At 38.1% G+C, this 17,336-nt stretch overlaps 1 protein-coding gene across 3 annotated transcripts; it reads left to right on the top strand.

Annotated features, from left to right (window-relative positions):
- Positions 1–484: 484 nt before the first annotated feature.
- On the top strand, positions 485–8,664 carry LOC115753476 (E3 ubiquitin-protein ligase rnf8). 3 transcript variants are annotated; one of them, XM_030692103.2, is made up of 8 exons: positions 485–577; positions 881–1,023; positions 1,181–1,314; positions 2,123–2,309; positions 3,540–4,208; positions 5,063–5,242; positions 7,440–7,614; positions 8,405–8,664. In XM_030692103.2, coding segments are annotated over exons 1-8 (1,524 nt in total). In that variant the 5' UTR covers positions 485–543; the 3' UTR covers positions 8,407–8,664. The 3 variants fall into 3 exon arrangements, with proteins under 3 accessions (XP_030547963.1, XP_030547964.1, XP_030547965.1); XM_030692104.2 differs by lacking the exon at positions 8,405–8,664 and having other exon boundaries at positions 7,440–7,970; XM_030692105.2 differs by lacking the exon at positions 8,405–8,664 and having other exon boundaries at positions 498–556; positions 7,440–7,970.
- The last annotated feature ends 8,672 nt before the right edge of the window (positions 8,665–17,336 follow it).

The following is a 17,336-nucleotide window of genomic DNA, read 5'->3' as shown; positions in this document are numbered from 1 at the left end:
ATAAGGCATAACTGTATTTTCTAACCCAAATAAACATTATTTAGCGGTGAAAGAATTTGGCATAAAGTCATGGCACGTATGGCAACATTTCTATTTTAAAAATTAACTTTTGATTAAAAATTAAATTTTCTACTTTTGCCGTCTTCGAGTGGCCTTGGAATTACTTTTCGAGCAAAATAAATGCATCAGAAGTAAAAAAATGAAGCGTAATCAAACGAATTTTTGTCTCAGAAGTTGCGTTGCTAAATAGTTTTCTGCTTCAAAAGGACTTCTAAATTCTCTTCAAAAAAGGTTGTCATGCGTACGGTCCATCAAATCGCTGAATTGAGAGAGGGGGGGCGCGGGGGGAAGCAAACGGACTCTGGGAACAAAGCCCATGGGCTCACTCTCATTGTTTGACCCGATTTAAGATCCGAACCGCGAGTTTGTTTTAACCCGGTATTTACATCCGTCCTGGCTGGCCGAGCCCGTAGTCAGAGGAGTCAGACAGTCATCGCTTCACAATTCAAACTTTCGATTTCGCGGCAAAACGTCTTCGTCTCCATGGCGCACGAAGGTCCCCCAGATCCCACGCATGGTGATTCGTTCTTAGCTTGTGCAATAGTAGTCACGCGAGCACCCAATCGAAATTCTCTTTTCGAGCATGCTGTTGATCGCTTTGCTTTTAGGGTTTGCACTCGGGCTTTCTCATTCTGAGAACTGCCTCTTCTAGATTATTTGCATTTTGGATTCGATTTTGCACCATTCGGTAGCATATGTGGAGTAAGTGGATTCATTCGTCGATAGATGCTGCCCGAAGGGCAGTTGTGAAGCTCCTGAATGGTTTTGTCTGTTTATGGCATTTTCCTTGATGTTTTGTTTTCTTGCTTTGTTGTTTCAGTTATTGGTCCTGTCCGAGGCATGGAATCTGTTGTGGCTTCCGTCAGTGGATACCATGGTTCGGAGCGCTTTGATCTTATTAAGCTAATTTCTTCAGTTGGAGCTAGCTACGTTGGAGCCATGTCGAGCTCGACCACGCATTTGGTGAGTTTTGGTTCCCCGATCTCGGAATTGAATATCCGCACTCATTTGGTGCCTGGCTGGCTGGATGCGGTGGAATTCCGGTCGCGAGAGCATGATATGGAGTCGTAGACTGACTTACAATTTGGTCTTATGGTTTGTTCTGGGTCTGGATTAACAGGTTTGCAGAAGATTTGAAGGGCAAAAATATGATCTCGCCAGGAAGTTTAAAACACATGTAGTCAATCATTGGTGGGTGGAAGAGTGCATAAAGCAAGGAAAGCGTGTTCCAGAACATCCCTACACATTGGAAAGGTGTGGATGATAGTCGATTTAGCTGATGTAGACATGAGGATATGAGATACAATCTAGAATTTCTGTCAGTTTGATTTATTATCAGATTGATCTGAATGTTACTGTTAAAACTTTCCTGTCACAGGCAATTAAGCTAAAAAATTCCTTGTTGCTCTCCATTGTGGACATTAGATGCGTTGTGTTCTGAACATTACAAACAAGGAGATCTCCTTAAATGAAAATTTCGTAGTTCTCCTTAAGATAGCTCTAGATGTGGGTTAGCATTGCCTCCGGTTGAAGGAAAATGCATGCACTAGATGTAACTATGCCTTTTTTTTGTCTGTGAACCTCACAATGATGACAGTCCGACAGCAAAATTAATATCTCATGGCAACTATTATGCATGATGTAGAAGCTTGTACACGATAGAAGCTATGTCATTTAATATGAGACTATTTGATACGCCCTGATTTCTCCTTTCTGTATAATGATTATGAGGTGGTAAAAGAATTATTGGATTGAGTTTGCTCCACGTTTACGAAAAGAGGAAGTTCTGTAAGTTTGCTCAAATAGTCATAGTGGCTCTGCCATCCATCTATTTCTTTTCTTTCTTTTCTTTTCATGTGACAGTTGCTACGGATGAAAATGATGTTGGCTGATTTACATAATTTTTCTGACTCAAGATGAATGGCCTTAGCACCCTTGTTTTATCGTCTGTAGAGGTCATTGTTTTCTCCAAATTGTTTCAGAAAATTGTTACCTTTGCTATTTGCTAATCATGTTTTTGTTGTTAAATTACAATGTGCTGATGCTGATGAATTTTATGTAGTGGGGAAGAAGCGGGACCATTGCTGTTGCCAGTCCCCATAAATCCTAACCCCTACATCATGGTGAAGAAGCATAAAGTACTTTTTGATGGGTCGAATTTTGCCAGTTCATCAATGAGACAAATAACTGATTCAGCTTTTGAAGATAACGGAACTGATGTTTGGACTGACTCTCATTTGTTGAAGGAGGTATGGCCCAGACTGCATTTTGAATCTCGTCTTTTGCTTCTTGAAATTCATCATGTCCTGCAGTTTTTATGTACTTTTCTGTGGTTCTGTTGTGTGGATAACTTGGCTTTGCCATTGATTGCTGCATTTGTGCGCTCCTAGTTCGTCAAATTGACTCGTATCATTCGTTGAATGTAATGGGGCTGATGATTTCGTCTCTTCTGCTCCTGCTTAGCATTATGCTTTACCTTTCAGTCTCTTAGTCAATGAGTTGTATATGTATAATGTATTCTATATATACTGCGGAAGGCTCTTGCAGTAACCATTCTTAATAGCTACTACACAGAATCCTGATCTGTCTGGGTTACGCAGGTGCCATGACTTATTCTCATACGAGACTTGGCTAATCTGACGGACATGCTGATGCTCATGAATTTTGCACTTGGTTGAGAAAATGATGTTCAGCGACAACTTAATTTTTATCTGTGGTAGCTAAGATACTTTGGAAGTAATGATTTTAGATCAAACTGATCTTTTCCTGCCATTGTAGTTTCCATGACTCGCTGAGTTTGTATACTTTTGTTCTATCCTCTGTATGACATTCTGAATACTTCCATTGACACTCTCATGAAATGTACAACTAGGAAAAACCAAGCGGTAAAACTTCATGTTGTTAGAATTATGATATCAAGTTTCACTGAACTGACAGAGACACTTTATATTTTGTACAAAGAAGCTGAGAGTCTCTCCCTCAAGACACAGGTCGATCTAGAAGACAGCATAGCATAGTGGAACTCAGTCTAGATGACATTTCCTTTTGGAGTTTCAAAACTCGAATACATAATTATGGTCACTTTGAATTGCAAATTTCTCACTGCCAACGTTTACCTGGATTTGCTTTGTTTTTGTGTAAAAAGCTTATGTTAAGTAATTGAGCATAATCTCTTTTTAACTTTTTCTCCTTTTCAGCTTGTTTTGTTTTCCAATCATCAGAATCAAATTTACCATCCAATAATTTGTACATCTAGTGAAATGATTTCTCTTCTGAACTACTCTATACTCACAAGGTGCAGTATTTCAGCAGCATGAGATGAATTTTGTCTTAGTCTCATGGGCCAGGTTTTGAAATTAGTTTTACCGGTTTTTCTCCACATATTTTTCTTTCACCTTTTTCTTTATTTTATGATAGATGTTTATTCTGCTGAAGTCAGATTGCCACTAATGAGCTTTTACCTCCTCTATTTTGTGAAGTGTCCAGAGTTGAATCGGTCATCTAAAAGGTCGTTGAGAGGAAAAAGAATCACTACCCCGCATGAAGAGTCACATGTTAGTCCATCTAGATGTTTTGGGAGAAGAGAAGTGAAGTTATTCAGTGGCAAAGGAGATTCTTCTTCGGCTGAATCTTCTAAAAGGCGCAGAAATTTGGTGAAAAGGAATGCTAAAAGAGAGACTTTGAAGTTAACTGCCTCAGACTCTGACCGGGAATGCTATGTAGTTGGAGTTGATGACACACACAGGGACTTAACAACTCCATCTGAACATTTGAATGGTGAGTTTGTCGGTACCCGAAAAGGAGGGACACGAAATGGATTTTATGGGCATGAGGGAGCAATGAATGGCATTATTGAAGATGTTGATGAGATTCAGGATTGGAATCACGATCATCGGCCTTCTCCTGAGGAATTATTTCTAAAGGATTTAGCGGATACCCTTGAAAGAGTTTCAAAAGATGAACCAAATTCAGAGAAGTTACGTATTGAGATTGATGATGTAAGCCAGACTGATTATATTAACAGTTTACCGTCATCAGTGGAGTTATCGTGTGTTATATGTTGGACGGAGTACAGTTCAACCAGAGGGATACTACCATGTGGACATAGATTTTGTTATTCATGCATTCGGAATTGGTCTGACCATATGGTATGTGTTCTTTTGGTGTCATTTTTGTCCATTTTCCAAAATAGTGAATGACCTAAAAATTGCTTCGGTTCTTGTACACTCGCCAGTGTGACAAAATTCTTCATGATAGTACATGGGCATGTTGCTGGCCCGAGGAAGAGCACTCAATGGGCTAGGGTAGCCCCATTTTGCCTTACCAACCCTAGGGAAACTCCGAACACAAGCCTAGATCGTTTATATAGATGTCTTTATATATACTTAGCACCCCATGACAAGTGTGAAACTTTTCTTTAACTTTTCCTTCTGGATTAATTAGTAAAGAAAGAGTTCGAATATCTGTCTTTGTACCTAGTGTTATTTATGTCGGGTCCATCTAGTTTTCGATACCTCTTTAGTTTTCTTCACCTGGTACTGTCAATGGATACTCTTGCATTGACTGGATATAATTTTTTCTACTTCGTCCTGTGAAGTTCATAGAATGTATTTGCAACCATTTGGCAGAAGTGTGCTGCATTACACCTGGCCTTCTATCTTTAAATATTTGTTGAAGTACTAATGATCATATTTTCTCTCTCTCTTGAACTGGTTATTTGTTACTTTAGTCAAATGTCACTTGCAAAGCTGAATTTTGTATATTGGAGTGACAGAAGAAGCTGAACCTTTTTATAAAAGTTTCTAAAACTAGCTATTTGGTGCTTATTTCGGGAACAGGCCACATTGTCCTTTTTTCTGATGGAAGTTTTGAATCAGCTTAAGCTGCTTAAGTTGCATCTTCAAAGTGTCATATTCTACTTTCTGGACTCTTATTTTGCTAACACTATGCTCCTTGGTTTGAGTTGAAAGTGATCAGAACTTAGGGAAATTGTTGTTTGCAGTCTTCAAGGAGAAAAACTTCAACTTGTCCCCTGTGTAAGATAAGTTTTGTTAGCATCACAAAGGTGGAAGATTCTTCTGGTTCAGAGCAAAAAGTATACTCCCAGACCATTCCACATGACCAATCAACTAGCGAAGTCTATGTTGTGACTGATCAAGAAAGAACAAGTTCCAGATCCGAGGTACTTCTTAACTGTGTTGTTTTGTCCCGTTTCTGCATATTCATTTGACAGTTACTAACACTCCTTGATAAGTACACGTTTCACATTTTTTTGGTCGGTAAGTACCGTCAATTCCTTGGGGTCATTTCACAGAAATTATTTTTGCTGTTCCAAGAGGAAAAAGAAAAAAGAAGATATGAAGGATGGGTGCTAGTACTTCGAGGCTTATCTGTTAGTAGTCGTGCATATGAGGTTAGAGAATGAGTTTTACCATAGACGTTTAATATGGGAGAAAAAAGAAAATATGAAGGATGGGTGCTAGTACTTCGAGGCTTATCTATTAGTAATCGGGCATATGAGGTTAGAGAATGAGTTTTCCAGTAGATGTTTAATGTGGGAGAATAAATCAGGTCACACTACTGTTGCTTATATAGAAGTTTAGAACATCATGCACTCGAACTTTGGAAATGTTGTTTAATATCATTTGCTGATGCTAAGTTGAGGTGCCGGAGTTTCTCTGAAATGGTAGAGCACCTTTCAGTGCCTTAGGGATTGCATGATAGCTATTCTGGTTCTATGATTCTATTTTCCAAAACAAAAAAAGATGAGAATCTTGTTTGGTAACGTAAATGATTCTGGTTTTGATTCTGTTTCCGGAAATAGTTTTGGAGCAAAAACAATAACAAAAAAAAAGTTGGTTACGGAAAAAAGAATCACTTTTGAGAATCATAAAACAGAATGAAATCCCACATTTCTTATTTTTCCTTTTCAGTTCTCTCAATTTTTCCTCAAGCTAAAACAGAACAAGGTCTCATTTTCAAAGAAGAATATATAAGATAAGAAAATATTACATAAAAAATAAAAACATTTGAAAAAATTTGGAAAATTCTAAAAAATAAGAAAAATTTCAGAAAATCCCTAAAAATAAAAGAAGGTTAGATTAGGCTAATTTGATCTCATTTTCATAAATTTGGGCCTAGATCCCGTAGATTTAATAGATTTTGTTCTTTTTTAGAAAAATCATAAACGCATTTACAATTAAACTCAAACCATATTTCTCTAAGACCTTAGGGCTTCATTAGGGTTTTATGATGTGATTTATCAATTCCATGATTCCTTGGCTGTACACTTGATTTCATTGGTTGTGATTTGCCTAGGTTTATATACTTTAGACTTAGTCTAGTTTTAAATTTTTTTGGAAAAAGACAAAAATAGCCATTGTGAGCACTTAGCAAGCTCTCGTCCTTAAGTTTCGATGAATTAAGACCGAGATTTGATTTCCTAGAACCAAAAACGCACATAATTTAGAGAAGTGCGGTGCATTTTCCTTGCAGAAACGAATGTGTCACTCGTATTGGTTGTCCGCTCGCTCAAAAGAGTTTGATGAAACCCTACAATAAATGACGAAAATGACTCGTGATGATTCTTGATATTTATTTTTACATTTCAATATGTAATATGTTATATAAGAGAATCAATATTAATCAATCTTCAATTAATACGAAATGTAGGATGAAATTATTTGACTTAAATGACAAAAATTAGAAATAGCAATTGTTCCTAAGAACAGAAATTTTGTGCGGTTATCAAACACATTTCTGTTCTAGGAACATAAATTTTGGGTAGTTACCAAACATGTTCTGATTCTCTAAAATTCATCCACGGAACAGAATCAGAAAAGGTCACTTTAATCGGAATCACTTTTTTGGATCGGAATGATTGTCATGCAAGCCCTTAGTATGCCTCTATCTTTGTCCAAGGGCATGCTAGACTTTGATGACCTAGATAGAAGGAAAAGGAAATAAAGATGCATCTGTTTCCATTTCCTTTCCTTTCAGACAAACTAAAAACATAACAATTCAGATCCTGAGACCTAAATCATGATGGTGCAACAAAACACCAATTGACGGAAGATAAAAGATAAAGGTAAAGGAAATAAAAATGGATCAAGTTTTCATGGATAAATTACTGGAATTAGGAGTCGTTAAGATCGATTACCACAAGTTCTTTTCAGCCTAGCATTTGTGGGACACTGGCTTAAATTTAGTACGGAAATTTGAAATTCTGCTTGTCTGAAATCACCAACCAGAGAAAGCTGGTAGTTCCTTTGCTCATCATTTGAATACTTCTCAATTTTCTGTTGGGGGAGATCAATATACTCTCATTGGACTTTTCTAGATGCTGATTGCACATCCAACTTTCCTTATCTGTGCCACAGTCATTTGGAGCACAAGTTTGTAGTGAATGTCACTCTCGTGAACCGGAGGATCTTCTCATCAGTTGCCACCTGTGCCATACCCGTTGCATCCATTCCTACTGCTTGGATCCCCCTTTGCTACCGTGGACATGCGTTCACTGCAAGGATCTCCAGATGCTTTTCCATCTTCCCCGCTAATATGTATTTTGTCAAACTCAAATATTGATCGACTATTCTTGATAGTTATCTGAAAACCACAAGCCAATTCACTTGTGCCCACTTTCAAATGAAGTAACCTCCCTGGGATGGCTAGTTTGTAATTTGTACTAGTTTTGTCGAGATAGCTGCTCTTACTGATCATCTCAATACCATGAGCAAAGTTTTGTGCACTTTGATAGTTTGCTATCAGGTTTATCCATAGGAATTGTGTTGATACACCAGCATGCAATCATTTTCTGAGGTTCCACTCCGTTGGCGTGGTAAAAACAGTATGTTACACCGGCGGCTTTATGCATCATTGGTTCAAAAGAATTGGTAGTTATTATCCTTGAATGAAAGGCGGATAAGGCTGCTTGTATGTAATTTCCTTTGCACTAACCGTGCATGTTCTATTTTTCCATCAATTAATCTGTTCAATCAGGTCTCTTTGTGAAACTCATGGTTTCATGTTTTCATCTTTTTTTGGACTTGCCCAGCTCTAGTGATAGATCCCTTTGCTAAATCCACGATAGATTCTTGCTCTGAAAGAAGAAAAGTTCCTTCCCTCAGCACGTTAGGTCCCATTGTCCAGAAGCTTGACCTAGACTACGCAAAGAACGAAATGATAACAGTTTGAACCAAGCTTCTTCTTTCGTGATAAACACTAACTCCTCCCGAAAAAACCACCATGTCCGTCCTTTCTTGCTTGTGAGATTCAAAAGGATTGTACAAACGCAATTCGTGTATGTCGTGATCGACAAAATTAATCACAACATAGGAATCCTGCAGAGTCCATCTACTCATAACAGGATCGAGATTGGATCTCCCTAATTTCCAACGCAATCTGTTGAAACTAGGAGTTTCAATATCAAACAATGTTGTCTCGTGAGATCCTTGTCACGTTGTGCTTGGAAGGACCCCGGATGGATTGCAGTATTATTGAGAATATTCTCCGGAAAAGCAGTATGGCTCGGGCGTCATATGCTTTGTACTGTTCCTGTCGTCTCTGTTCAACAGGAGTGGAAAATGGGAAGATCAACTTGGACTTTGCTTTAGGATTAATACTACGAAAAAACCCAAACTGGTATATCCGTGACAAATTTACCATAAATTATTTTTTTGACCACAAAAAAGGTCAAACTAATACACTTGTGACAAATTTATCATAAACTGGTACACCCGTGACAAATTTACCATTTGTTAATTTTCGTTAAATTTAACTGTTAAATTGCTGATTTGGTAACACGTGACAGTTGACGGATATACCACTATAAGGTTTTGACCCTCCGTTTGTCATAGGTTTATCAATTTGTGATTTTTTATGATATTAAATCAATTTAACATGGGTAAAATTGTCACATGTGTACCAATTTTGGGTATTTTGAGGTCAAAAGAATTAGTTTAGGATAAATTTGTCACGGATATACCAATTTAGGGTTTTTGGTGGTCAAAAACATAGTTTGAGATAATTTGTCACAAGTGTACCGGTTTGAGGTTTTTTGTGGTAAAAAAATAATTTGGGGGAAAATTTGTCACGGGTGTTCCAGTTTAGGGTTTTTCATGGTATTAACCATTTGCTTTATTAGTAAATTCTAACAACAGAGCCTTTTCCAACCATTGATTATTAAGGGTGTGCATAGTGACACTTCTAAAAGTAAATTTCTGCTCCAGAAATGCTTCTGGAGCAAAAATCTATTTATTAATATAATTTTTAAAGCAAAAATTCGTTTGGTAAAATTTTTTATTTCTGAGGTTAATTTTTCTCCCTTTTTTGTGTCAAAGTTTTTTTTTTTTCGCAATTTAAGAAGTTAAAAAAAAATTGCTTCTCAACTCAAGAGGTATTTTTCGCCTTACTCTCTTTTCATTATGTCCTCATCTTTTGTTTGATCGGGTCCATCTCCGCTTGCCACCGACCTTTGCCACCGTCCATCACTTACCACCGCCTGCCGCCGCCCGCCGCCTCCCTTACCCTTATGCCGACCATGGCCTGCCGCCGCTCACTACCACCCGTCGCCCCCTGCCCACCATTGCTTGCTGCCGCCCACCTCTGACCCCCGTTGACCGCCACCCGCAACCATCGTCAATCGTTGACCATCACTTATCGCCGCCCATCGCCGCCAAGAACCGTCGCCACCCACCACCAACCATAGTCCATCATTGACCTCTCGCGCCCGCAACCCGCGATCACCGCCATCTATCGACCATCGTCCATGTTGATCACAACCCGCAGCAGGCCGCCGCCCCCCCTCTACCACTACCATCGTCACCAACCGTCGACCACTACCTTGCTCACGCCGCAATCTATTGCCTACCTCCACCGGCCGCCACCGACATTCGTCGCCGCTAGCCGTTGGGAGCCGCCGACCACCACCGTGACCACTGCCACTTGTCACCATCTTCGGTCGTCGGCGTAAAAAATAATTAATTATTTTTTATTTTAAAAAAGTAAAAATAATATTTTTTAATAATAAAAATTATTTTTTAAGAAATTGAAGTATAAATTTTTCCGACGCTAACAATAATTTTTTATGGAATGTGTTAATAATGTTTCAGAAGTAGAAATTTTCAGCCGTTACCAAACGAATTTATCTAATAAATCAACTTCCGGAGCAGAAGTAAAAAAATCAACTTCTGATTCTAAGCAGAAGTAGAAAAATCAACTTCTGATTCTGAGCAGAAGTAAAAAAATCAACTTCTAGCCCGAAGTTAATTTTTCAAACAAAAGTGTTGTCATGCGCATCATAAGGGCTAGCATGGTAATCATTGTCATTCTCTAATACTGATTTTGGGAACAAAAAAGAATGAGAATCGCATTTTGTAACACAAATAAATTTTATTCTGATTCTGTTCCTAGAATCGGTTTTAGAGAATCAGAATCGGTTTTAGAGCAAAGTCCAGAACAAAAAAAAAGTTAGTTCTTGAAAAAAGAATCACAAAACAAAATGAAGTCTCAGATCCCTCACTTTTCCCTTTCGCTTCTCTCGTTACTTTTCCCTCAACCTAATAAAAATAAAATAAAAAAATAAAAAAAAAATTCAAAAAAATTGGAAATTTTTAAAAAAATCACAAAAAATTTAGAAAATCCCTAAAAATATAATAAGCTTATATTAGACTAGTTTGATGTCATTTTCATAAATTTGGGGCTAAATTTCTTAGATTTCACTCTTCTACAAAAAATGTCACAGAAGATGTTGGCATCGAACATGTGGATGATAACATATATACTCGTAACCGTGTGTCACAAAATGTAAACATTTGCACGTTGAGCTGAAGCTAAACACCCACTTGGATTTAGGATAAAAGCTGCAAAATGATTGTGAAGGACTTGTACTTTGTATTAAGGAGAAATTTTTTTTTTTATCGTTGAATAATTTGATTATTCGGCTGCTATGTTTGTACGTATTTTGGATAACGCAACATTTAAAGAAAAAAAAGGAGTTTTTAATATGGGAATTGTCCCATGCTTTAATCGAACTTCAAATGTAATGTATTAAAATTTGTGTTTCATTTATGACATGCTAAAAAATAATGTATTTTAAATTATTTTAGTGTGCATTGAAAATTAGTCTTCAATTTAGAATGAAATTTTACAAAGTAACTAGATAGTTATTTGACTTAAATGAAAAAAATTAGGAAGAGAAACAGCTTTTTGAAATAGAAATTTTGTGCGGTTAGCAAACGCATTTCTATTCCAAGAACATAAATTTTGGGAAGTTATCAAACGCGTTCTGATTCTCTAAAACTCATTCAAGAACAGAATCAGAATCATAAAAAGTCATTTTAATCGAATCAGGTTTTTCGGAACAGAATAGTTACCATGCGCAGCCTAAGTGACCGGTGCTTTATTGCGTGCATCCAATTTGCCGCGTCACTATCTACTCCCACTCCCGTTTGTCCTCTCTATCTTCTCACGCTCTTGTCCTCGCTGGAGAACTGACAGTGGCGAAGTGCCCATCGAAATCTATTTTGAAGGATATTGCGCGTAAGTTTTGCGGTTTTTTTTTTTGGGATTATAGATGGCTTCTTTTCGTGTCGTCGTCGCGTCACGTGACGTGATTGCGAGGTGGAATATCTCCTTAAGAGTACGTTGATAGAAAGCAATTTCCATGAGGGAAGTCCAGCAAAAGCAGCTCGGCTCATCCCAAGTCAATTACAGCTTTTTGTTATGTGGACGAGGATAAGGGGAGATGATGGATGCAGAAGAATTTACTAGGCTTGTGCTTGTCGAGCGTGGAAGGAAAATACCCCCACAAAAGCATGGATGATAGAGAAACGTGCGCGTCTAGGTCGTGCACGCATCTTTTGTTTGACGGTGCTGGTTCGGAAAGACTTTTCCACGAGTTTGGACAAAACCCAAGGCATATTTCCCAAAGAAATTCCAAATTTTAAGTCCAATTCCAAATCTACCCGAGCTTTTTTTATCCAAGAAAAACCTCAAATTTTAGGTTAAGTTCCAAATTTACCCCAAATTTTTAAAAAAATAATCAATTTTTACTCTAATATCAAATCTACCCCCCTTGGTCTTGTCTAAAAATCACTATTAGTCGTCATCGATTTTCATACCTTAGAACGGTTTCATTTTGGAGAACTTTTAATAACTTTTATTGGGGTAGATTTCTTTTTGACGTGGAAATGCCGCATCAATCCGTACCTATCGCCTCGTTACTTTGCTTATGTGGATTTGTTATTGATGTGAAAATGCCATGTCAAGTTGGGATTGGATCACTGGGGTAAATTTGCAAATAAATTGAAAGTTGGTGATCTTTTTTCAGACAAAACAAAATGCGGGGGCAGATTTATGACTGGACCTAAAGTTGAGGATTTCTTTTAGACAAAAATAATTTAGGGAAGATTTGAGACTGGACCTAACGTTTGTGATTTTTTTTTTAGACAAAAAAATAAAGATCGGGACAGATTTGAGACGAGACTTAAAATTGAAGGGTTTTTTTTTTTTTTTTTTTTTTTCAGGAAATTAGGTCTAAAACTGAGTGCGCCCTTTAGCCTCTGTGGATCTCACTGGTAGTAACGTAACTGAAATTCATCACATCACTTACAAAGTCCAGTCTCGAGAGCTTTTTGTTTTGGTGGCGTTCAAGAGGTAACGGCCACAATTCGACGCGCCCGAGCGAGCGGACCTTCCGGTTCCGGCCGAATTTCGAGTGCGAAGCCTAATGTCGAGCTCCATAGCAGAAGACATCCCGCAGCTTGCGAAGCAGAAGACGACTCGACTCTGTCCGCTTCGAAATTGGGTCGACCGAATCATCTAATCAGCATTGGTGCCTAATTACGTTCTCCAGGCTGTACTTTACATGCTTTGCTCTCCGCAGCTTACACAAGAGAGACTAGAGCTTTCATAGGTTCTCTGTCTTAAATCTATTACGTATGCTTGAAACACATATTCACATTTTAAATGTGTAGAAATATCCATAATAATTAAGAGTTTAAATGATTTCTTTTAAAAAAAATCGGTTCGATATGGAAGGCATTTCCACCCTGTAGAGCTCGAAACCGGATCGATAATTGTCGATTTCAATTTTAGAATCGGTAACCGAATCGAATGGTCCGATCCAGGCAATTTTGAATCCGACCCGTTTTTTTTGCCAATTCCCTGATGTTCACCATATCTTTATCTTTATGTGCGAACAAAGACTAACACCAACAGTTCCACCTAGAGGTGGCCAAATGGACCCACGGGCCTGGAACCGGAACCGGAACCGGAACCGGCCCTCAAGAGGACCGGTTCCGAGCCGGTTTCAAAAAAAAAGAAAAAGGGACGAGGCCTGGTGAAAAGAACAATTGAGTCTTGGAACCGGAACCGGTGGTTCCACCTTTTTTAAGAACCGAAAACGGCGGTTCCATGGAACCGGCCACGTCATCGTACTTCTCGAACCGCAGGCGGCGCGCCGCTCGAAGTTGTCTCTCCCGTTCACCCGTAATCGAGTGAAAAGCTTACCGATTGATGATTTTTTTTTTTACCATTTCGGGACGACTAGAAAAAAATCAAGAGAAATCACTCCCTGCTTCGTCGCGAAGCTCGAATTGAGTCGTAAAAATCACGCCTTTCGAAATCTTTACTGTGAGAAAGCACGGACGCTCTCCACCAAGGAAAAACAGAGCTTATCGTTTGGGAGGGACGAATCAAAAGGCGTAGTAGCTCTTGTTGGTCTTGGGAGAGTCGGCGATCTTGAGGGTCTCCTCGATGAGCTTGCGGGCCTTGCGGCTTCTGATCTCGACTCTCATGCTGTCGCTCTTCTCGATCTTGTCGTAGAAGGGCTTCTTCATCTTCAGCGACCTCAGCTTCGACTTCAAGCTCCCCATCAGCCTCTCGATGCCCATCATCGCCATCTCCCCAAATTTTTTTTTTTTTTTTTGCCGCCGATTAACCCTGTTAAAAAACAAGAGCGGGTCAAGAACACCAGAGCTTGAAAACATTACGGCAGACGAGAAATCTGGAAACAAGAAGAAGTGAAAAAGGAGAGATTTTTAACGTGAGGAAACAGAACCAGTTCTTGGGTACTCACAGAGAGAGAGAGAGAGAGAGAGAGAGAGAGAGAGGGGGGATGAACCGGGTTTGAGTTTTGAGCGTCGCAGAGAAGCAATAAGAAGACGGAGAGAGAGCGAAGAGCAAGAGATGAGCTTCCGGACTTCAGTGGAAGCCTTTTGTGTCGTGGTGGCATTATTTAGGGAAAACTACCAGAAAAAAAAAAAAAAAGTCATACGGCTATTATTTTCTCATATAAGAATTTAAAGTAGGTATTATTTCAAATAAAAATTTAAAGTGCTTTGATTACATCCAAAAATGATTTGAAGTACACATTATTTCAAATAAGGGCATAAAGTGACAATATTAGTCTTAAAAAAAGGCCTGCGTCATTTTAGGTAGGGATATTTTGGTCATTTATTATTTTTTTTATTTGTTTATTTTTTAAGAAATTTTGAAACAAATTAAAAAATTAAAAGAGAGAGAGAGAGAGAGAGAGAGAGAGAGAGAAGAACAGGTGGGAGGTTTGACCTCCCGATTGTGGCCTCCACCCCACCGTTGGTGGGGCGAAGGCTATGGTCGTAAGGGTAGCCGACGCCTCTGTGGGGGCCGCGGCCATCGGCAAGGATAGGATCGGGGTGGGTGCCCTTTTTTTTTTATTTATGTTTTTGCTTTTTAGTTTTAATTTAATTTAATAAAAAATGAGATTAAATTTATATTTTTAGAAAAATACCCTCGATTGGAGGAAAAATTTGGTTGGTCGACAGGCCTGCGAGGTTAAGCCCTTATTTGAAACAACCATAACCACTTCAGGCCCTTTTTGAGATAATGATGACACTTCGGACCCTTATTTGAAACAAAGTCCACTTCAGGCTCTTATTTGAAAAAATGAAGACACTTTGAGCCTTTTTTTTTGAAATTTTCCGCATTATTTATTTTCTTTTTCTTTTTCTTTTTCTTATTTCTATTTTGAATTTTACCTTTTGATTATTTTTATTCTTTTGTTCTTTCCTTTATCTTTGGACCGAGCTACATGCATGCAAATTTTCCGACAAAAAAAAAAAAAAAAAACACATGCATGCAAATTTTGGTAAGAAATTTGAGGATTTTGCTATATATATTATTCATTGTTTAATGTATCGCAACGATAAAGTTAAATATTTTCATTTCCTATTTTATTAATTATTTGGTAGAAATTGACTTATCATTGTGAAGGCATAGCTGGAAATACTGAGAATATCTCATGTTTTATTAATAAAAATTTCGAAAATGCACAAATGGAGGCGACCTCCAACAATCAATTCGTAATTATTGTACAATGTAAACCTTAACATGCAAAGGAGTTCGTCGCAACATGTTAAAACCTACAAAAATCGACTACGATAGGAAATTGACGGGTTGAAACGGTATCAAAGAGATATATTAGCCAAAGAACGACAGATCTTGTATAGGCAAGAAAGCATTACGATTCACCTTCAGGATTCTGAAATGTATAGTGCTTTAACTCCCTCGCCACTTTTTGTGATAATTCGGCATGAATCAAAGAATTATGGAGAAGAAAGAGCTTCAATTCTCTTAGTGCTTTTACAGAAAATTTGTCCAAGTTCCAAAATAGTAATTCCAGTTAATTTTCGTCAAAATCTGCTAACGCAATGATGTGTCATGTAGGATGAGACCACCATGTCGACAACCGGCGAAAATTGCTTGGAAAGTCTCTATTGGAATTTCATGAATTGGCTTAGAATTAAATTGGCAAAACTGAAAAAATTAGATCTGAATTGGCGTGGATTTAGAATTGGTTGGGCAATTTTTTTTTTTTTTTTTTTATCTTTGGGATGTTAGATGCATTTTGTTAGCTACAGTCACATGCTGGTGATTGATGACAATCATCAATGACTTCCACATGCTCCAATTGGACGTGAACCGAAACTTGGACATGTCCATAAGAGAAGTGAAGGTTAGGCCCAATAACTTCCAGTACCAATTTGGCCCATCAAGTTTTTCTTTTGGGCCAGTACACGGCCCCTTCATGTTTAGCCATTTAAATTCATAGAACAAAGATTAAATTTTGTGTAGCCCAAGGTTCACACTTTTAGCGACGGAAACATAAAATAAAACATGCCAACGCACGACTAGGCTCTAGAAATATGGTTCTTGTTGATTATTGATCATGTTGGAGAAGTGATTAGGAGGGCACTTGTTAATAATGACGAGAGCTCTTTAAATTCGGGTTTCATTCGTTTGTGTCTTTAAAACGTGCCGGAAATGAACTACATCCTCAATTTTCCACACGTGCGATTTAAATGCGCATCTTAGAATGTTAGTACAATTAATCGCGACATCCTTATCAAGCATTTTTTTTTTGACATTTAGAACACGATCCTTCGTCCTTCGTAGAGCTGTGTGTCGTAGGTTATTCAAAAGAGCCTCATCTATTGCATCACAAATCGACGGTGCTTATTTAGCGGCCTATGACCGGCTCGAAAGGAGTGAATTCGTACACAACCTTGATGGCGAAGAAGGCCGAGGTTAACGAACACGCATGTGGAGGAAGGGGACCATCCTGTAGAGGAAATTGAAGATTTTTGGCGACGGTCCTAGCAATCGTTAGCCAACCTTCCGACGACGACAATAAATACCCTAAAAACCTACTTGTCTTCTCCTGTTCATAAAAATCCAAGGCCCACAATGCAAAATTGACGTAAATGTTGAGAGGGACCTGTGACTTGTGTTAGAAAAGTCTCACATCGAAAAATTAATATGGTGTTGAATCGTTAATATATCCTAGTTACCCCATAAATCATTAGCTTAAATTTTTGAATGAATGTGGGTCCAATTAAATATGTTGACGCCCTTAGACTCGGGCTCCCCCTTGACGATGTTCTGACCGACGGTATCGGCAATAAATGGTATCATAGCCGATGGTTGATTGGTGAAATGCAGGTCCAACTGAATATATTGACGGATTCAGACTTGGCTTTCCTCTTGGCGATATCCCCATATGAATGTATCGGATTTCTGCTGTGCACTTGCAACAATAAGTTTACTTTATTTTATTTTATTGTGAAAAATAAATAATTTTGAAAAATAATTTTTCAAAAAATAATCGTTTGTGTTACTTACATAAAAGATTCAATTAAAATTATTTCATCGTTCACGAAAATCTTTAGACATGAAATGTTATCTTATGAAAGCATTGCTTATTAGCTAATTATATAAATTGAAACAAGCAACTAATT

This window comes from Rhodamnia argentea, chromosome 11 (assembly GCF_020921035.1).
Source record: "Rhodamnia argentea isolate NSW1041297 chromosome 11, ASM2092103v1, whole genome shotgun sequence".
NCBI classification, from domain to species: Eukaryota; Viridiplantae; Streptophyta; class Magnoliopsida; order Myrtales; family Myrtaceae; genus Rhodamnia; species Rhodamnia argentea.
This window is presented reverse-complemented; position numbering and strand designations above follow the sequence as displayed.